The sequence below is a fragment of the Magnolia sinica genome, chromosome 2, assembly GCF_029962835.1.
Source record: "Magnolia sinica isolate HGM2019 chromosome 2, MsV1, whole genome shotgun sequence".
NCBI classification, from domain to species: Eukaryota; Viridiplantae; Streptophyta; class Magnoliopsida; order Magnoliales; family Magnoliaceae; genus Magnolia; species Magnolia sinica.
In genome coordinates, this window is record NC_080574.1 from 136,764,420 (window position 1) to 136,787,870 (window position 23,451).

At 40.6% G+C, this 23,451-nt stretch overlaps 1 protein-coding gene across 1 annotated transcript; it reads left to right on the top strand.

The window, feature by feature from the left end:
- Positions 1 to 12,504: 12,504 nt before the first annotated feature.
- Positions 12,505 to 22,901, top strand: LOC131237829 (monodehydroascorbate reductase 4, peroxisomal). The gene is made up of 7 exons (XM_058235838.1): positions 12,505 to 12,662; positions 14,097 to 14,148; positions 16,647 to 16,727; positions 17,711 to 17,829; positions 18,386 to 18,605; positions 19,083 to 19,201; positions 22,005 to 22,901. The coding sequence occupies exons 1-7, from the start codon at positions 12,543 to 12,545 to the stop codon at positions 22,722 to 22,724; spliced, it is 1,431 nt and encodes a 476-aa protein (XP_058091821.1). The 5' UTR covers positions 12,505 to 12,542; the 3' UTR covers positions 22,725 to 22,901.
- The last annotated feature ends 550 nt before the right edge of the window (positions 22,902 to 23,451 follow it).

Below are 23,451 nucleotides of genomic sequence, written 5' to 3' on the forward strand. Positions count from 1 at the left end.
TATTTTTTTTGTAGGTAATTATGTGTGATAGATATCTGAAACATATCTTGCAATTGTGTAGGAAGATATTATGTTGTTGACACTGGATATGCACATTCGCTTGGATTTATGGCACCCTATCGAGATATGCGATATCACTTGAACGAGTTTCGTACTGGAAGGAAGCCTGCTAATAAAAAGGAACTTTTCAATTATCGTCACACACAGTTGCGAAATGTCATAGAGCATTCATTTGGCCTTTTAAAAAACCGTTTTCCTATTTTACGTACTCCTCCTCAATTCAAGTTTATAACGTAAGTAAAAATTGTTATAGCTTGCTGTGTCCTTCATAATTTCATTCGTGTTAGTGGTGATGATGGACTGGCTGAGATAGTTGAGGACAGTGGGGACAATATAGAGGATGTTGCGCCATCCCCTGTAGATGTATCCTCAGTAGATGAAGGGCAAGTGTTATCTCGGTTGACGGATCGTGCACGTGATGAGTGGACAAGGAAGAGAGACAAAATTGCTGAGAGAATGTGGAATGACAGTCTTCCACGCACAAGACAACGGACTTATGTTTCTTGATTTATGTAATGATCCGCTTAGTTGAAAGCGAAAATATTTTCATATATTTTCACCAAGTTTGGGATATTATGTTTAATTTTTATGTTGAATGTCATTATATCTGCCTATGACTCATTACGATAATGCATTGCTTGACTATAGCTGTTATATCTTTATTTACATTTTCTACTTATAGGTTCTATGAATTTTCTATGGAACACTTTTAAGGACCCGAGAAAGAAAGATATAGAGTCATCACCTTCAAAGAAGGGTGTTGCTTCAAACCAGTGCCTGAGTTCACCGACTGAATTAGTTAGAATTCCTAAGAAAAAGCATACGCTCTCCCGCAAAGGGCCATCCCCGAAATGTATATCCCAGCCAGAGCGTAGTGTAGGCGGTTCATGTAAAGTTAGTAGACTTCAATGGACAGACGACATGGATAACGCATTGGTAGATGGGTTGGTGGAACAGGTCAACCTAGGACTTAAAAATGACATCGGGTTTAAACCCAAAGTGTACAAGGTCACGATTAAAGTAATATACGATACTTGTAGCATTTTACTAGAGAATCGTCATATTTCTAATCACTTGCGGACCCTAAAGAGGTTGTACTGGGCAATAAAGGACATGCTCAACGCTTCGGGTTTTGGATGGGACGAACAAAACAAGATGGTTCTTTCTACAGAAGATGTATGGGATGGATACATCGCGGTATGATCTTCACATATAAATGCTTTTAAAGTTTGCATAGTCTAATTTTACAAAATTGATGAAAACATTATGTCTTTGTGTGTACAAACACACTCCTACGCCGAATGGGTGATTGAAAGATGGGACGACCTCGCGTTCATGTTTGGCAATGATTGTGCCCATGGTGAATTTGCTAGTACGACATATTCTTCTCCGATATCAGGGAAACGGTGTGGCCGTGAAGAGTTCAACTCTGATGATGACTCGGATGAGGGGGCTTCCCAGACAGTACATTTGTCATCCTCTGATGAGGACGACCGGAGGCCTCCTCACCGAGTTCGAGGTGGTGATGGATCCTTATCAAATCGGGCGAAACGTACTAACAAAAGCTCAATGGAAGCCACTTCAGGTTCTCGTCATAGCCGCATAGAGGGGAGTGAGATAAGCCGTGGGCGGAGGTGCAGGCCGAGTGAACATATCGACGAGAAGATGGGGGAAGTGACTAAAGCCGTTAACAACCTGACCATTACATTGGGTCAGGAAAAAAGCATGACGCACGTTCAGCGGTTGCTGGGTATCCTGGAAAGGGTGGATGGTCTTTCACATGAAGACCAACTCCATGCTGCAAGGTTCTTGCAGACTGATATAGTCGGTGCAGGATTTTTTTAAAAGATGGGTCATGAATGCAGGAAGGAATGGATAGAAAAAGTGATCCTTCCTCGTTGTGGCACGGATTGAGAATGGGGCACATGGTTCATTCATATCACTTGACTGTTTACATTTGGAGTATGTGTTTTTTGGATGGTTTCCTGTATTAATTATTTTTTTGTACGAGTCTGTCATGGCTCGGTTTGGATTTGTTAACTTTAATCTGCTGTGGATGATACATTTACTGTCGGAGCAGCACTGCTAATGTTGTATTGGATGGACTGTTCTATTTACAAATTCAGAAGCTATTACCATCGTACTGTTGATACTACTTGCAGGTTGGAACTGTAGACTTATACAATTTTTTGATAGTGGAGATGCATTACAGTCTGATTCTTATGTCATTGGACTCAGACAATGACTAGGACAATGATTGTTTTTATGTCTTACTAATTTTTTGTCACTAACCTGATATGCCAGTATGATGCTTTTTTAGCTGAATGAGATTATTACTGTCTGCAAATTGTCTTCTATTTTAACACTCTTTTTATGTCTTATTTTCTGATACGCCCTGGCATTCGTAATCTATTCATCTCTGCTGGACATTAGTTTTGCTGGTTACTGTTCTGAAAGTTATACTGATATACATTTGTCATGGGTAACTGACGTGGATTAAGACGTTGATACTATCGACTCTTTGGATAAATAGATAGGTAATATGGATATTTAAGAGGTTTGTTCCAGTGTTTTTTTTTTTTTTTTTTTCTGATTCAAATATTAGTAATGGTCTATAGTATGGATGTTTAATTTTTGTATTTTCACTTTTCAACTTTCATAGATATTTTTATGTCAAATTGATAACTGCATGTATTTTTCTCATTTAAGGTCCTAACTTAATCACTACAGAGAGCATGTTATAGACACAAATCAGCTGGGATAAAGGTTAGCTGATTATGATGATGATAAGGGCCTAAACCTAAGTGCATTCAAACATTATTTGTTACTCTACTTCTTCTGAATTTTTAAAGCTAATGTTTAGTTTGATTTATTGAGTTTGCAAGAGCTTAGAGATTTTATAATATTGTCTTCACTGTGAACGAGTTCTATGGAACGTTGTTGACCTGAACATTTCATTTTAGTTGCAAAGGTGGTTGTGGGGATCAATTTGCAACCTATTTATCAAAGAAACGAAATTTTGTGCTAACATCTTCGAAAGTCTGGTAGTATAGAGATTACATAGTACAACTAGAGGCAAAAGGAAGATGAATGTTTTTGTTTCAGTTTTTTTTTTCCAATTCAGATATCCTACCGATTAAGGCATTTATTAATTCTTACAGTGGAATGAAGAAAAAGTATTATGTGGTGTTTGTGTGGAGGAATCCCGGGATCTATGCCACATGGGATGCATGCAATGCTCAAGTTAACGGATTTAGTGGACGCAGACACAAGTCGTTCACGACTTTTGAAGATGCTACGAAAGCCTGAAATGATTATCAAGTTTGTAGGATACTGTTTACTTCATACTCTCTGAAATTTTGTTAGTCAAAGCAGTGAAGATTACATCATATCCTTCTCTTAGGTGGCTGAATTTTACTATTTTCTATATCATCTAGCCTTCTTTGTCTAATCGAACGGCGCGACATACAACTGAAAATGGGACTATTCGTGCATCTCATCGTCCCTCAACAATGGACAGTGACAACTGTGTAGCCGCTGTAAGACCCGTATTTTAGACCGTATCGTTTTGTAGGCATCCGCGGTACTCCCGGTCGAATTTCGGCAACCCGCGACCTATAATCGGTGTTTGCGCGCGATCCTGAGTTATGTCTGGTATATTAAAGTCAGCTCAACTCGAGACTTGTACCAGTACGACCGCGCCATCGCCGCGGTTCCGATGCCGTGTCTCGCGCGCTGAGGCGATACCTGGGCCAGGAGATGTGGGCCCACATTCAGTTCGAGGAAAACGCCGCGCGTTGCAAATCCCAAGAGAATCCATCACATCAAATGTCAAGTACACTCCCATCACTCACCATCACTCACACCCATCCCCAAGTACAACCACCCTCCCCAAAAGTCAACATTTTCTTAAAAGAAGGTACTCACTTACATCACTCACCATTACTTCTCTCCCATCATCTCTCTCTCTCTCTCTCATCTCCCTCTCTCTCTCTCATCTCTCCCAAGCTCCATGGGAGCAACTCACTCCATGGCTTCCATGGGAGAGAGTAGTGTGGCCCACCTTCCTATCACCCAATCCCGACCTCTAAAATCGATCTCAACCGTTAAATCTTGTTCCCTTGAAGCTCTACAACGCGTTGGTGGAAGAATGAAGAAGAAGATCCTAAGGTGGGTGATTTATGATTTAATTTTTTGATTATTTGAGGGCCCACTTGTGATGGGACCCATGCGATGTATGTGTTGTAAACTAGAGGGACCCATAGTAGCGGGGTCCCTCATCACGCGTCTCTCTCACTCTTCTTCTTTTGATGGCCCACCTTGATGTCTGTTGATCCACACCGTCCAAATGGACATTGGAAGAGGGTTGACTGGAGTTCCTCCACCAACTGTTGTTGTCCCTTGGCGACTGGAAGCTTTGTGGGGCCAACCATGATGAACGGGCCATGCCTGCACCGTCCAGTAGGTCTGGACGGTGGGTACCCACCATTTGATGTATTATATCCTGAGCCGTCCATCCATTTGGACGTGGACCACACCATGGCGACGTGTGGGGCCCACCTTGTATGATGTGTTGCATCCACTCGGTCCAGTTGCTGGATAGTGGACGTAGAATGGCTGGCGTACTGCGCAGCTACAAAGCTGCTGTATTGCACGTCAGTAAGTTAGGTGGCCCCACCACGATGTATGTGTTGTACCAGAACTGTCCGTCCATTTGTTCTGGACGTAGCCCACCCACACGTGTGATACGTGTGGCGGGTGGGACCCACCTCATACCTGTATGCCACATCTGGGCCGTCCATTGATTGGACGGTCAGCAGGCTGCTGACCTGACGCAGCAAGGGCCATAGGGCCACCCTGATGTATGTATTGTATACATACCGTTCATCCATTTTCTCGTAGATGGGATCCACCCACACGTGTGACACGTGTGGGGTGGGACCCCTTATTGCAGGGGTTTAAATCCACACTGTCCGTCCGTTTGGGACGTGGACCCCACGGTCTTGATGTATATGTTGTATCCCAGCCGTCCATCATCTGGACGGTGGGCCCCAGCGGTGTGGCTACGATGTTGAGAAGACGTCAGCAGCTATGTGGAGCCACTGATGTATATATTACATCCAGTCCGTCCATCAACGGACGTCCAGAACGTGGACAGTTTGTTTTTTTTTTTTTTTTTTTTTATATATGCCTACTTAGTATATATTATAATATATAATTTCATATTATATTTGTAATATATACAATTTTATATTATATCATGGTGGGCTCCACGTGGGACCCACCTAATGAGAAGAGGATTGGCTGGGCGTTCCTGCTTGGTACGTGTGGCGCCTATACGTGTGGCCAGATATGATGTATGAGTTTTATCCCACCGTCCAGTGGGTGGGACAGTGGTGATCTAGGCCAACCAGCTTCATACGTTGGGTGGAACCCACACCACATATGTGTTTTTATCAAGACCGTCCATCCAGCAGCAGGTAGCTGCTGGACTGACGTCAGCAAGTTCTGTGGACCACCTAGATGTATTTGAATCCAAACCGTCCGGCAATGGGTCCCAATGCAGGATGTCAGCAAGTTCTATGGCCACACCTTGATGTATTTATTGTATATTCATTCCGCCCATCTGTCTAGATCAGTGAGGCCCACAGGATATATATATGTTATATCCACACCATCCAGATTGTGTTGGACGGTGCAGGACAATCTTTGGACAGTGCTGATCATCATTAGTGGGCCGTGTGCCCCATGGGATGATAGTGTACAATGATACACATGTTACTCTTTCAACTATTAAAATAATTTTAGATGTGATCCAAGCTCATGAGAAGCCCATTGGCGCGGCCCATTGATGTAGGTCACTTGGTGTGTATGAGGCCCATGAGCAGGGCCCACCTGTTATGTATATGAGGCCCATTGATGCGGCCCACCTAAGGTATTTAAGGCCCAGGGGCGAGGCCCATTGTGATATATTTGAGGCCCGTGGGCGTGGCCCATTGTGATACACTTGAAACCCCTGGCATGAAACCCAATGCGATGTATGTGAGGCCCATGAATGAGGCCCAAGGTGATGTATGTGTGGCCGCTACGTTGTGTATGAATCCCTTATGTGGACCACTCCTTAGGAGCAATGTTGGTTAGATGGCTACATTGTTGGGCAATGATGGTTTAATGTCCACATTGTGACCTTCCCTTAGGCCTTGTTAGGCCCATCCTCTTCATAGGTTAACCCAAATAAGTGGGCCCCATTCGCCGTAGACGGATGACTCTGTGCTATCGGATTTGATATAACTACGGCTCGGTGCCGATCTTTATACTATGGTTGATCGGCTGATCATCTATGGACCCCGCTTTGTTTATCTATTGATTATCGGTGCCGATTATCGAAGTCGACACTGATTATCGACCCTGATTATCGGTGCCGATTATCGACCCAGACTATCAGTGCCGATTTGCCGATTCTGATTATCGATTGATTCCGATTGTCGGTGCCAGTTATTGATGCCAATTATGAGTATGTGACAGCATAGCATCACAATACATGCCCATACGCATCATCCGCATGTTTGTTATGAGATGTGGTTGATCATTGCATATGTCATTGGGCATGTTGTTATAAGACTCCCTGATAGGCATAGATTGTCTCACATGAGTACACGGTATGCGCAGGATTGATGCATGATTGGATTGTATGACTCATGCATCTTGCATTGTGTGTTGTGATTATTATACGCCCTAGCGACATCAGGGTCGTAGCCTCCACAGGTATTTCGTGGATGGCTAGACGGGACACCGGAAATCTGTTCTACATGGGGTGCTATAGATATCCCTGGGTGAAAGTCCCTAAACCCTCTTGGTTCCAGAGGTTGCTCCAACGTCTAGATTGAGTGGATGTATGAGCGCATGGGGGCCATATACCGTTAGGCCGTGTCTCCCACTTTGTCGTAGTTGGTTAGAAGGGGGTACTTACCAGAGAGGAGGGGGCAATGCTAGATTGAGTTTGACCAGCTCGAGGAATGGGTCTACTATAGACAAGCCAGGCCCGATATTAGCAAGCGGATAGTGAGGTCTCTTCCATTCACCTTGTTGCGCGCGATGGGGCGGTAATCTGGTTTGGAGTGTAATAGACCCCGGTGATTTCCCAGAGAGGAACCGTACTGATATGTGGACTTATTGAGTAGGCGTTGCATACTCATTCATTCATTCATTCACTATCCACTCGGGCTGGTGGTGCGCAACTATTTGTTACGTGGACATTCGCATGACTAGGATTTCGGTTGGGCGCGCGACTAACCTGAGATCAGGAGTTTACCACATTGAGTCTGACTATCCAAATTTAGGTATGGGACTGGTTTGGATAGAAGTCCCTTGTGATGGACCCCGTGACCTGCGATACTACGTACTATCATCCCGACTTCACACTCCAGCATAGTCATTCCATTCGCACCACATAGCGCATTACATCCGATGCATATGGCATTTTGGGTTACTATGTTTATGCATTTATATGACCTAGATACAACTGACGGTATTCGTGGACTCATCAGGATTTGTATATTGCATTGCATCAGCGGCATCTGATATTTAGCTTGTTGTCTCCGCATTGCATAGTTGATTTACATTGCTTCATCAGTATATAATATTGTTTTTATTATATTTAAAAAAAAGACCTAGATAAGGCGATGGTATTTATGGGCCTATCAGTATGTTTTCGTATTTCTCTGATTTCGTATGATTTATGATCTTGCTAGTGTTTCTGATATTGTGTGATTATGGGTTTATCAGTATTTCCGCTTACTCTGATTACTCTGATATTGCTTACTTGGTACTTACCTTATGCACACACTTACATCACCCTCTAAGCTTTCTATAAGCTTATGCACGATAGATGCGTGCAGGTGATGTTAGGTTGCAGCAGTGTTGAGCTTGGAGCGTGCAGCGACCTTCTGAAGCTTGATTTTCGATTTGTGTATTTCCTTTTAGTATTGTACTCAAATGATTATATTAGTGGATATGTGATGATAATGTTGCCTTTGTGAATTGGGTAATCTTATGGTTATGCTTATTATGAGTTAAATGTACGTTGGAAAAATCCTCCTTGTAGGATCCCAGGATCGGAAATCTAACGTTTGGACACTAAGAGCCGAGAATGGGGTACTACGGAGGTTGTCGGCACCGGATTCGGCGATTGGGATTCCTGTGAATCCGATTTCCGGGTTTGGGGCGTGACAGCCGCTCTCACAGATCGAACCCAAATCGGCACGAGGAATGTCCAGGAAGATGGACCTACTGAGAGGGTGCCTGTTACTGAAGTTGGAGATGAATCTTGCATGTCTCTGCTTTTTCGTATGCTGCTTGGATTGTTGATTTTTTATGTCGGTATCAGGTTGTTTTGTTGGTTCTAGAATATGTATGGCTGAGGAGAATGAAATAACTACGTGTTGTTTTGTTTTTTGTTTTTTTTTTCTTTTTCAGTTTTTGGGTAAAACACGATGGTTGGGTCCTCTGGTTTTATCGTGGACTGTTTTTTCAGAGACATTCAAAAGGGGTTGGATAAACCGATCACACATTGACATGTTGATGTTTTTGAACTATAGTATCGTATTATTATTATTTTTTTTTGAGATTTCCAAATAGTGAAATATATTCACTGATATTTGATCTTCACCGTGGAAAATCGATTGATGATCAAGATAATTCACTGTTCGTGAAATTGTGTAATTGGATATGACATCCATGCCGTTAAAGACGTCAATCGAACAGGGTGATAATGGATGAACAGTCAGGATCCTTCCAAATGACTGGTAACCCATTGGGGTCCACGGTCTTCGTAGTCCTGAAAAATGTTTTCATAGTATCCAGGGACGATTTGGAGTTTAGCTGTTGTTGATGTGTACCACGTGTTAGATTTTTAGGACGCTGTGACATTTTTTATGACATCCACACCGTTAAACAAGTGAATCCAAGTGGGGATAGTAGTAAAACGGTCATCATTCATGTACCAGAATGTGATAGACCGCAGGGATTAATCACAACAATGAGAGAGGGGCCCGCCTAAGATAAAATATCTGAGCATGTATAAATACACTTCATAGTACACAGATTACCAATATATATATATATATATATACACACACACACACCATGTGTAGCATTCATACGTCGTTTCTAAACATTAATTTGTTCTATAAATTGTATACTTTCTAGGACAATACATCCTATCCAAACATTTGGTTAGTGGCACCGATGTATGTATTTTGAATATCATCCAAACACATACATGAATAGTACTGGAATACAATGTAATGGACCAAACCGTGAATCCAAAAACGTCCTTCATTACGTCATCCATATGGACCAGTGTACTAAGAAACCGTCCCCTAAAGATAGAGAGCCCCGCGAGCTGTACAGGAACCCCTTACAACACCTCTTGTAAGAAGACCATGCGACACCGAAGCTCCGTGGACCCACCCATCTAAAATCCAATCCGTCTATCACTGGAAACACCTCAGTTTAAAAACTACGAAAAACAAAAGGCTGATAAAAAACTCAGCCACACAACAAGGAACGGTGGATACGGGATGCCCACCATAGAAACCTTCCTGGGGCCACCGTGTTGTTTACATGATATCCAAACCGTTCATCATGTGATCCCTACAGGGATGGAGAGACATGTAATAAATAATCCAGATCCAAAACCTAGATTAGCAACATCTAGTGAATTTAGAATTTTTAGCTGTCCTTTTGTATTGTTCCTGTTGTGTGTTCGAACTGAGTTTTGCATCAAGCTGATTTTGGTCATGTACCTTGAAAATGATGTGGTGCAGCTGACGGACAGAGTGGATTTCAATGAAACAGTAATATGGGTCCCACAATTTCAGGTGTTGAATGAGTTTTGTACAGCACGTGTTGTACCGTTCCCAGTCCTTCGCACAATTCCCAGCTGCCCACACCTACGTGCCTTATCGACGTCATTTTCAACAACAGAATCAAGTTTACCCCTCCGTTTCTTCAAAATTGCAGAAATACCCTCCTAATGAAATACTTGCTATTGCTTGAGTGTTATCCAGTGGACCCCACTAATATGGATGGTCACAGGAAAAGGATCGACCGATTGAATAACAAAAAGGCCGTAAAAATAAAAAAATAAAAAAGTTTCCGTAAAATAAAAAAGAATTTGTTGCTCTTTCAAATAAACGGTGGTCTACTAATGTTCCATAGGTGTATTCTACTTCCATACTCTCTCTTAAACAGAAATTCAATTTCAACCCTTCAATTTGATTGGTCCACCCTGAGAGCTTTGAGCTAATATCTTCCTAAGAGGACAATGTCGCACCAAATCTAGGACTCAACTAAAAGTAGCTCATCTCAATCTTTGATTGCTTATCTTGGATTATTGATTTAACTACACCTTATATTAAATTTTTTTTTTTAAATAACACATGTATATATATATATATATATATATATATATATGTAACAAATAAATAATTTTTTAAATTAGTTTGAGTAGATTGACCCATGACACATGGACAAATTGAGTTAGTTTTAACACTGAGGTCACGGGTTCAAGTGTTCTCTAATGAATGGTATGTGTGAAAAATAATAGGTTGTAAGAATTCATACTAAAATAGTGCTACCTAATCACAACTGCGAATTTAGGTTACATGATCTATTTGGCGGCGAAGTTGGCCATGTTAATCTTAAGATGAAATCATTCTTATCAATAATGCTTGCAGACAACTAATTGTACGTCCAACTACATCCTAACCATGAAAATGTGATACTTTACATGAATGTGTAGTTTTTTCATGATATTCTATGGTTTACCCTTCATAATAGTTGGATCAACCTGATTTTTGGGCATCTCAATTTCATGATAGGATACTCTTAATCGATGGTCAAGATGTCGTACAAAAACTATGTTAAATCCTACATGCTAACTAGTTGGACTTATGATTAGTTAGTTATGTATGAGCATTATATAATTAGTTATGTATGAGCATTACTCTCTCTTTATATATACATGTAAATAATCATCTATACATGTAAACTCATACATTAAATAATCAATTAATTATGTTGGTTATATCAGATAAGAAGAAAGGCCATGTATATATAGTATATTATATCCTCCAATAATCTTCTTGGAGAGACAGTGTTACATATTATACCCTTGCTGCATGCTACATGCCATGTTATAATATACAAACTGTGATATCATTTGCTAAAGGTGAGGTGGCATTATAAAATATTTAACTTCAAATGTAATTAAGTTGATTTTATTTATATACAGACGAAGAAAAAAACCACCAAAAATATTACTTCTCATCTACAAAAAGGAAACACAAAACATACCATTAGTTTTTTCAATCCAATGGATTAGATTTTCAAAGAGAGAGACGGACAGAGGCTTGCTAGATTAGAGATTGATCAAGAAACTCCCATTTGATATAAGATAAAAATTTCTAATTAATGGCAATGATTAGTCCATCAATGTTTCCATGATAATGATGGTATCATGCTTCCTCTTAAATAAAAATTCGATCTCCACAATTTAATCCAATCATTCTAGTTCATATTTTCAAAACTAATATCTTTGGAGGGATGATGTCACACCAAAATTAACAGTAAACTGTAATATTTCATCCCGCTATCTAGCTGCTTGTCTTAAATTATAATATCTTGAAATCTTATTACTCTCAGTCTGGAACAATTGCACCCTCAAGCATTAAAGAAAAAAAAAGAAAAAAGAAAAGAAAAAAAGAAAAAAGAAAAAAGAAAAAAGGATATTGAGAGCTTTTACCACATCAAAAATTTTCAAGTCCTAAAAAGAATCACTCGTGGACTCTGAACCATCTCTTATCGATAAGAAATGAACATTTTCATCCATAGAAAAAAATAATAAATAAATAAGGAAAAAAGAAAATGAAGTAGGAGGGCATTTTGGTAAATTACCTTTAAGAATCATATCTTCTCACACTACCCCATAAAAACTCATTGAACTTTGTACGTAGGATGGATTGAAGTGAATATATTAAAAAAAGAAAAAAAGAAAAAAAGAGAAATTATACCATACATGGAGAGAGTATGAAAAATCAAACATCATGAATGTACTTCAATCCGAACAATTTAATCATGTCCTCCCACTTTGGGTGCATTGAAAAAATAAAATCACACATGCTTCCCCATCCCAACCGTCCAATTAATATGCATTTGCTTGCTGTACTTGAACCATCGGTTAAGTTCTATCAGAACCATCCATTTAAAGGAAATAGAAAATATGGCTTGAAGAGACTTTTGGGTCAAATCCATTGAAGCTTCCACAAATTGGACGGTCTGGATTGAGATAAAACATGGCACGTACAGAGAAATTACGTGCATGCTTATGTTAAATACCATACTCTGGCAGAGCATGTTATGCAATTCCAAAACAAATACAATCCCTCTCTCCCAAGGGAGAGCAAGAACAAGAGGGAGAGATGGGAAGAGCTTTTGTATACGTGATTCTTGGGGGAGGTGTTGCTGCTGGCTATGCAGCCCTTGAATTCTCAAGAAGAGGAATCTCCCATGGCGATCTCTGCATCATCTCTGAAGAGCCTGTATTACTTTTTCTTTCTTCTCTTTCTTGCTCTTGTTTTTGCTCATTTTCGATGCAATTTTCATTATTTTCTCAATTCAAGAACTTGTTTGGTTTCATATCTCTTTCTGGGTTTTTTTTTTTTTACCCTTTATATTTTATTGGTGATTGCTTCTTAGTTCCATCGATGTGGTACCCAAAAACCCAAGAATTCGAATTCCTGTTCGTTGCCTGTAGTTTGCTGTATTGGGTTTGTTGTAGGAGATTATATGATGCTTGATTGAAAGAAATAGTGGTTTCTGTTCGATTCATAATCGGTGCATGTGCGGCCTAAAAATTCAAATTTCTGTCAGTTGCCTGTAATCTGGTGAATTGGATTTGCCGTAGGAGGTATAATGGATTCACGGAATTAGCAGTATTTTTTTTGCTCAATCCAGAAGCTTTGTGTGACCCAAAAAATTCAAAGTCCTGTCCATTGCCTGTAATTGCTGAGTTGGGTTTGCTGTAGGTCTTATTTGATGCTTGATTAAAAGCAGTAGCAGTTTTTGTTCAGTCCAGAAGTGGTGCATTTGTGGCCCAAAAATTCAAATTCCTGTCTGTTGCCTTTAATTTTCTGAATTGGGTTTGCTGTAGGAGGCACTATTTGATTTGCGATCGAACGAAATGGCAGTTTTTGTTCAATCCAAAAGCAGTGTGTTGTGGGCCACTTTTTGATGATCTAAGACATTCATATGTGGGTCCCATCTTGGGTTGGGCATGCATGGTTTGATCTGTGTGATTGGTAGATTGAAATGGGCAATTATGTCCAATGGCCCACTTTTAACAGATGCCAATGTGATCACCTGGTGATGGGAGTAGAGGATTTTAATGGGCTGAGAAAATTCCTTAATTAGAGATTGGATATTTCTTGTGAGAGAATGTACTGGATGAAGAAACAAAGGATGCTCAATCAGAAAAATATCATTCTTTTGCTCAGACCAGCAAATGACATCTCTCTTATTGGATGATTGTAGCCATCGAGTCGGTGGATTGAAAATGGGCAATTACATCCAATGGCCCACATTTAACAGATGGCCAAGTGGATCGTTAGGACATAGGAGGGTGGATTTTATGGGCAGAGCAAATTACTCAATTGGAAATTGGATACTTCCTCTTGTGAGAGAATGTAATGAATGAAGAAACAAACAATTGTCTACAATCAAAACAATGCTCTTTTGCACATTTTGCAGCCCACAAATCATTCATATAGTGGGATGCACTATGGATGGGTCATGTTCAAAACCACCCACCGCTGGATATTCCTACCATTCAACTGGTGGATATTTTCCAATTGAATGTGAACTGTTGTTATATGGTTTTATCAATTGACCTAGTTCAAGGCGTATTCCATATGCAAACTACTTTTGCACATTCATGATTTGTTATTATAAAATGATTAAGTTTTGTTTTCTTGCAGGTTGTGCCTTATGAACGACCCGCATTGAGCAAAGGGTTTTTACTTCCAGAAGGTATATTTTTATTTCTTGGAATACATGTGATCAATTTTCAAAATAACACAATGATGGTTTATACTTAGGTCTCATATTCTCTGCAACTGTAGCAATTCTGTCCTCTCATTTCCAGAATATACAACTTGGTAGAACTAATAGAGACCTTTTTTTTCTAGGTCCGATCGTACACACTAATTCTAAGTCACAGAAAGTTACATTTATGGATTTCATTGAAATAGTTATATTTCTCTCCCATCGTGGAACACTATTTCTTTCTTTCTTTCTTGCGTGAACTGTGTTGCTGGTTGAAATGAGTCCCTATACAAAGATTACACATCGGGCTAAGGGAAATGAGTTCCAATACGAAGGACCTTTTTCAAAAGTTCAAAACATATTTGGTAGGACTGACGTATTTGGTAACGGTAACAGCTGGCCGTATGGCCGTCACAATACGGGCTGTAATAGCCATTATATATTTATAACGGTCAATTTCTTTTAAAAGGAAATTGGTCCCGTATTACAGGCCCATTACGGGCCTTTTTTTTTTCTTTTCTTTTCTTTTCTTTTCAAATCAGATGTTACAACCTTGTATCGTGTGTAACATGACCATCGTAACCATTATGTAATGGCTGTTATTTAACCAATTTTGAATACCTTGGCTAGGATGCCTGCGATTTCACTCATTTCTACTCTACATGGTGAAATGAAATGTTCAATAAATAGGACAAGTCACAAACTTCATCGAATTTGTAGGCTGGATTTTGGATGCACAGTGAATTGAATCACAAACATATAGTTTAACAAAGAGGAAATGAAAAAAAGTTTGTGTTGCTTCCTTGTATCCATAATAAGGAATTGGCCCTCAAATCGCAATCACATTTCTTTCTGGTCCAACTTAGAAGTAACATAAATGCAAATGGGACCCATTACCACAATCTGGATGTTAATGAAGGATATCTAAGTTCTCGAACATACCTATAAGCAAATCAACATGCTGGGATAAGATTTAGAAGCCCAACCAGTTATGTTCTTAGAATGGTTTTCCACAATAGAACTTGCGGAAACAATACTTGGAGAAAGTCCAAATTTCTTCTGAAGGTTCTCCTAGAAACTTAGTGCCATCTCTAGACACCTGCAGTGCCCAAATAGCATGGGTTATCAATCTGTGAACCATCAAAATTAAGATTCCAGTACCCAGGCAGCAGACACTTCCACTCTGTTGTCCTGTTTCTTGTCTACACATTGTCCTTCACTGCATTCTGGATTCCTTACTAATCCACCATCAAAACCTCTTCAAACTTGGATATTTGGAGAGCTCATTTGATGATTGTGTGTCTTATTAACCATCATCTCGATGAAGCTTCAGCACTGTCCTTTGTTTCCAAACCATAGGATTGCACATGGAATTAACCATCAGGGGATTCTTCCTCTAACATCAAACAGACCATAACCTAACCCTCTAATAATCCAGCAGTGGAATTATGAAAAGACCCAAAACGTCTAAACAATTATTTATTAGCTGTTTGCTATTTTTTGTTATATATAAATCAATTACGGGAATTGATTAAAAGAAAGTGCAAAATGCACATCTATCTGTTAAGACAATGGATAGCGGGACCTGGCATGGATATAGACTCGGGGCACACCTTTTTTTATCAATTGCATCAGCAATAGAGCTTCTTCTCTTGGAACATGACTAAAGTTGACCGACATATGGTCCTAAACATTGGCAATACTATTTACAAAGAAAGCCCGCTTCTGCTGGGAAGGGCATTTTTTAGAGACCCAAGCCTACACATTCTTTGAATCAATCCTAAAAAACAAGAAAAGGCATCCTTTGAGTTGCCATCATTAAAAGGTGTCCCAGCAATGATTCTTGAAAAGGGACATCCCTTCTATAATAGCCCTGAGCTCTGTGAAGCTAGCATCACAATCTCCAACCGGAATGCCAAATTAATGTCACTGTGATGGGCCCCAGTGGGAACTAAAATTACTTTTAAATTGGGAAATGTGGCCAGTTCTCTGATATGCTGTGATGCATATTCAATTGATCACATACCTTTGGTTGTCTGTATTGAGGAATTATAGGGTCCTGATGCAACAGGAACACGCTTGTACAAATGTGGCCCATGATTTCTTTGATCTAGGCTGTTGAACTGATGGCCCTGCTCTCTGCCTTTCTTCTGGACATTTTTGTATCGTGGTCCTCAGTTTCTATTTGTAGGCTACAGATTGAAGGGTCAGGATCCACCCACCTGGGGTTTTGAGCATCCTCAACTACGATAGGGCCCATCAGATCATAGGTCTGGAACCACGAATCATGTTCCCACTTTTAAAAACCTGACACAAGGCATCAGGATCCTGATATTCCTTGTCTATGTTATTCCTATGAGTTTGAGCATTATAGCAATGCAAACGAACTGCTCCTTTTTTGCTTTCATGTGCATTATCTAATCTCAAGCTTGTTTTCTATCAAACTGCGGGAGCTTACTCTGTTAATCTATGGTGATTTGCAGCTCCTGCACGGCTTCCATCATTTCATACTTGTGTAGGTGCCAGTGACGAGAGGTTGACACCAAAATGGTACAGGGAACATGGTAATTATTTATTATCGAGAATATATAGAATATTTTCCACATTTCTTTTTGGGTTAAGTTATTGATGACATGATCTTCCTACACATGTCAAACGTGCGTGAGATTGGAAGCGGTGATCATGTAGGCCTACCTTAGATGGGCCATATCCAAAAATTTGCACCAATTGGACACCCACCCCTAACACTCAGACAGAAAGAGAAAAATGGGTGGTCAAAAAGGAATTGTTCAACTCTTTTTTTTTTTTTTTTAATTATCATATTATCAACCATCCATTCTTTTCCCCAAATTCCTCCAATAGATTAGTTAGGGTTGTCCAATCAGAGGCTATGGCCCACCCAAAGTAGAGCCTGCTTAGTGATAGGGTCAATCATGTGTGTGTTTAGCATGTTCATGACAAGCTGGTCACTAATTTGCTTGGAAACTGAGTAAGAGGTTTTCATGGGAGGTTCGCCCCTTCTGTCCCACCACATGGTGATCCAAACCATTTATCTAATTAGTCCCACCATGGATGCCTACATGACAAAAATCCTGCTGATCGAATGTCCTCATCTTCTGTGGAGTTGTTGAAATTTAAACACTTGTATGAATGGTGAGGATCTCCGGTCATCAAGATATTTGCCATGTTTCCCATCCATGGTGGGCCCTTCTAGATGAACAGCCTGGATTACCAAATGGTGGAGGAAGCCTCCATAGCTTCTTCTTCTTCTTTCTTTCTTTCTTTCTTCTTCTTCTTCTTCTTCTTCTTCTTCTTCTTCTTTTTGAGAATTAGCCTCCATAGCATTTCTCATACAATAACATCGAATTATACAAAAAATATGCAAATGGTAGTCCATGCAAGGGGGAATTTAAATAATTACATCCCTACAGTAGTCCTGCTGGTGTGGTAGGGCCCACTAGATGGAATGTCTTGATTTCTTTCATATCATTCGCTTTATTTATCCTCGGTACGGTTGCTAACTCTGAATCTGGGTTTTCCTTTTTAGGAATTGAACTGGTTCTTGGAACTGGAGTAAAGTCTGCTGATTTGAGGCGGAAAACATTGTTGACAGCGACTGGAGAAACAATCAGCTATAAGATTCTCATCATAGCAACAGGTGCTCGGGTATTGAATCTAACTTTTCAATAATTAAAGAGCTCTTCTTAGGCTACTCAGGTGATTAGGATTAGAATCGTGCTGCCAGACATGCCTGCCAGCATGCCACTTTTTCAAGATCAGGGCAGTTTATCATCAATTGGGCCCTACCATGCATTTGCACTGGCACAAAGTTTAAAATGTTTGCTCATTAGCTGGGCTGCATATTACAGAAAAACAAAAGAAAGAAAGAAATGGTTGGTTAAAAATTGACTAACAGTCCACATGCAACTTATAGGTTTTGCCCACCCATCTTATGGTGTCTTGGGCCATGGCACATGTGCCTGCAAGTAGAATTCTAGTACTACTTGCACAAGTAGCCTTTGCATGTCTCGCAATTAAAGTCCGTTTGCTTGCATCGGATAATGTTCATTGTTGATGATTTTGATGGGCCTTAACACTAAAACTAAAAAATCCAAGTGATGACATAAGACTCCATGCAAAGTGTAAAACATCTTTTGTAGAATCAAAACTTCTTTTGTAGAATCGTATTGGCTGGGGCTGAAATGCAAGCGCTTGTCGGTAGGCTTTGAAGCTTGAAGAATTTGGGGTGACGGGATCGGATGCTGAAAATGTATGTTATCTACGCAATTTGGCCGATGCCACCAGGCTCGTGGATGTGATGCAGTCATGTGTTGGTGGGAATGCTGTCGTCATTGGTGGCGGCTACATAGGCATGGAGTGTGCTGCATCTTTGGTGATAAATAGAATCAAGGTGACCATGGTCTTCCCAGAGGCGCATTGTAGTAAGTTTGATATATATTTTTTCCTCTTACATTTGATTCTTGAGCTGTCATCATAGGAAATATAAAATGTATGATTAAATGTTTGCTTGAATGTTTGCTTGGCCCAATAAATTGGCCTTTTGGTGAAAAAAAACCCATGGTGGATGGTAGATACCACGCAAGCATCCCCACCATCAGATGGTACAGAGTTCCTAACCATCCTTATGGCCCTTTATTAAATTTGGTCGATTGATTGGATAGCTAGGATCATCTGATAGGGGGAGGTATTAGAACATGTACCATCTGATGGTTGGGCTCAGCAGCTTAAATTTGGTCGATTGATTGGATAGCTTAGGTTACTGAAAGACAGGACCCGTCTGTAACGGAAGACCGCTGTTCTGTTTCTTTAGATCAGCAGCTTATAATGATAAACTTTAGAACAGTGATGCCAGGAGAGGTTGCCTTTCTGAATGTTGTAAATACTGTTGGTTTCTCCAGTGGCCCGTTTATTTACGCCCAAGATCGCAGAGTACTATGAGGAATACTACAAGTCAAGGGGCGTGGAGTTCATTAAAGGAACTGTCTTGTCATCATTCGAAAATGATTCTGACGGGAAGGTAACTCATTTTAGCTGTTATAGTTGTTTCATGATCCTTAGTCTAGTCAGTAGTGTATATGCATTTTGAAAGACATGTATTTGTAACAACATTAAGATAATTTAGATATGTATGGAACATGCATGAGCTTTGCTAAGCCCACACCCATGGGCAATAAAGTCGATGTAAATGCCACGTGTGTGCCAGCATGGTATGATTGGTTTGAGATCCAATCCATCCATCAGAACAGAACCACTGCATTGATACCCCAACCCAAGAATCGGGTTGATCAACTGGTCAGGTGGGCCACAGTTTGCAAAACAAATGTACAACCCTGAAAACTTTTTTTAACCTATCCACATGTTTGGTGCCTGTGTGCTGATTGAACCAGATTTTATTTTTGGGAAAACATGTGCAAGGTTGGACCAACCTGATGGACGGATTAGATCTTGCACATATGTGCCATGCTGGCACATGTGCATGTGTGCTTAGCAAAGCTCTAATACGCACATATGTACATTTAAAAGCATGAATTAAGCATATGTACATATGTATGTAACTATGTATGTATGCATGCATGCATATATGTCTCTATATATGCATGTCTGCATGTGTGCGTGTCAGCCATACATGCCTACACCTATATAGATTAAGAATCTCTACTACTTGATTATGACACCACACAATTTTAACTAAATCAGCCATTCTGGATATTTTTAAAAGAGGTCTTCAGTCCAACCGGGATGATAATTTAACTTCTAAGCTGTCATGTGCATGAGACATCTTATGTGCCCAATTGGTATCCCCACCTTGAGGATAACCTTGTATTGGAATCAGCCTTATCCACTCATGAGGTGGGCCACACCATAGAAGACATTGTATAGCTGCTATAAATAACAAAATACAAGTGCAACCCACCTGGTGAGTGGATCGGGCAGATTTTTGCACAAGGTGATCCTCTTTGTGGTGCTAACCTCTTGGGCAGGTTAGATGTTGCACACAGATGACAGGTTGAAGTTATCTGCTGGGGGGACTGTAACTTACCATCCAACTGGTTGGATTTCAGACCTTCTCTTTGTAAATAATTATTGAAAATAAATGAGCAGACATCTCATGTATGTAACATGGACACTCCAGATTTTAAGAAAATATGTTCCAGATGGACAACCCAAGTGGTATGCATGTTGATACTGTCCTTAGGAGAACAGCGTATGGTTTGTTTGGATGCCACTATCATTTTTACCAGACAAATTAACAGTGTCTGAAAAATAACTTTCAGGCTCTTTAAATTACTGCCAGCCTGCACATGTGTGAATGCATGGCATGTGTGTGGGATCCAAACAATTTAGCTGAAGCCTCTTCATCTGACACCATGCCTTTATGGTGCAATCTGGTTATCGAGTCAATGAGATCTCGACACCCGAATCACAAAGAAATGGACAAGAGCACACCCACAAGAATATTTGAGTAGCAAGAGAGAAATAACTTTATTAATATCAAGCTTGTTCTCTTACAATACTTAAGAGAGCTCCCAACTTAGAAACCTCCTACCCCCCTATTTATAGACCCTAAAGACAATCCATATGAATTTTTAATAAAAATCCCCTAACTATGAGATTGATTCAAGTCAGTCTATAATTTATTTAAGATTATAAAAATCTCACCAACAAAGATTTCGCTTAAAATAGCAAAAAGAAGTCTGCTCTACACCCCTCAAGTCTTCAATCATATCTTCCACATCCCCCCCCCCCCCCCCCTATCTTCTACAAATGGTATATGTGATCTCTGACATTTAGGCCCCAAATTTTGGAACAAACAGCCAAAATCAACCCTATGGTGGGCCCTGGGCATGCATCACTCTGCTGAAAAATCAGTCCTATCCAGTGTTCTGGTGGCACACAACGGTAGAAGAAATTTGAAACAAAGGTCAGCATTCTGACAGGTGATGGACAAAAATGGATTCAAATGGTTTTTCGGTGCGACTCAAACATAGCTTAATGCATAATTTTCTTGTTTCTCCATGTTAGTTATAGTTATATTCTGTTTACATAGTCATAATGCATTTGTCCATCGTAGATGCAATATTCTATGGCTTATGCATTTATGAACTAATATTCACATATTCATTCAGCTTTGGAATATGATTCTGACATGTTAGTGTGGTTTGCAAGGCTCCATGTGATGCTCCAGTGCCAAATTGTAGTCTAGAGAAGAATCACATTCTTATCTCAATCATGATTTGGGTCGGAAAAAAAGGGAAAATGAAAGCAGAATCGATGTGGGTTCTGTTTTGCTGTGCTGCCCTAGACACCAAGAGCATAATTTAGTAGGCTTGGGGAGACCCACCAACCACGTTTCTGTGCATGCCCAAATGCTACCCAAGTATATCCATGTCGATATGGCTGCAACTTGGGTTCAGGTAAAACCAGACCAGATTGACCCCACCTGACTCAGGGACTAGTTGGGTTTGGTTGTCCAGGTCCTTGGGTTGGGTTCAGGTTGGAACCAACCTGATTTGAAATTGGGTTGGGTTCAGGTTGAGCAAATTCAGGTCAGGTTAGGTCGGGTTGTGACTAATCACATTTGTTTGATTGGTTCAGGTCGGACTGGGTTCAGTTTGAGCACCTTGGGTTGGAATTTGGGGTGGGGTGCAGGTTGGATCCTCTTGTCTGGGTTGAGTCGGCTTGGATTGACCCTCAACCCAACCCAACTTGCTCAAGTTGCACCCCTACATGTAGATAATGAGTTACATGCTTATTCAGTTCTTGAAACTGTTTCACTCACGTACTCTAAGACATTTCTGTTTATTTTCACCACTCCACAGGTGACGGCTGTGGTTCTCAGGGATGGGACCCGTCTGCCGACTGACATGGTCGTGGTAGGGATTGGCATCCGTGCAAACACAAGCCTGTTCGAGGGTCAGCTAACTATGGAGAAAGGGGGGATAAAAGTCAATGGGCGGTTGCAAACAAGCAACAGCTCTGTCTACGCCGTTGGAGACGTCGCGGCGTTTCCAGTCAAGCTCTTCGGTGAGGTCCGGAGGCTTGAGCACGTCGACTTGGCCCGCCAGTCAGCGAGGCATGCCGTGGCCGCGATCATGGCCCCAGACAAGACAGGCGACTTCGATTATCTACCGTTCTTTTACTCCAGAGTCTTTACATTGTCTTGGCAGTTCTTTGGGGACAATGTGGGTGAGGTGATCCACTATGGCGATTTTTCAGGTGGGCCATTTGGGGCATATTGGGTAAATAACGGCCACGTCGTGGGTGCTTTTCTAGAGGGTGGGAACAAGGAGGAGTATGAGGCTATAGCCAAGGCCACCAAGCTCAAGCCATTGGTTACAGACATTGCAGAGCTTGAAAGGCAAGGGCTGGATTTCGCGATGTGGGCCAGCCGGCAACCGTCACCCACTGTACATGTTTCCACTTCTAGCCTCATTGTGGAGAAGCCAATGTATGCATGGCACGCAACGGCCGGAGTTGTCATGGCCGCATCAATTGCGGCATTTGCTTATTGGTATGGGCGGCGACGCAAGAGGTGGTGATGAGAGCCTGCCAAAAGGTAGAGTTTGTATTATGGATGTTTTTGTAAGCATCAGATAGCTTTCATTCTCAGCCTTTGATTACTGGCTTAGTCATTCTTATGTGGAAGCACCTACGCATATGAAGATGATTGGAAGCATTTGACCATTTCAATGAACGGTCTTGATATTCTTACCTTCTTTGAGGTCTCTCTCTCTCTCTCTCTGGTGGTTTCTCAAGGGTTGAAACTCAGTGATGATGTCTCCTAACAAAGCTGTGGCCTTTTCTCTTTATTTGGTACCATAGTTCTAAAACTCAGTGTCTTGACTCGAAAACTTGGCCGAGTCAACTCGACTTGATTAGATTTTGAACTGAGTCACTGTGAAACTCGATGGCGAGCCTGACTCAGTGAAATTCATCAAGTCGATTCAACATGACTCGAACCAAGTCACTGACTGAGTTGCAGGTTTTGAGTGGTGAGCTTTTTAATAAAGAAAATTGGATTCTGGGAACAATATTTGAACACGAGACTTGAAAATGAGCACTCCTGTGCGCTCCTGAGAATTTTTTTCTTTTTACATATATATTAACTTCAGATCTCTACTATTACTTTTAAGTATTTCTCAACTTAAATATCAACTCCAATCCTCTAGCCTATAGTGACATATCTCTTTTCTCATGAGAAATTTAAAATTTGAGGTTTTTCTTGGGATATTATTATGAAAATCTCACCAAAATAAATTATGAGAG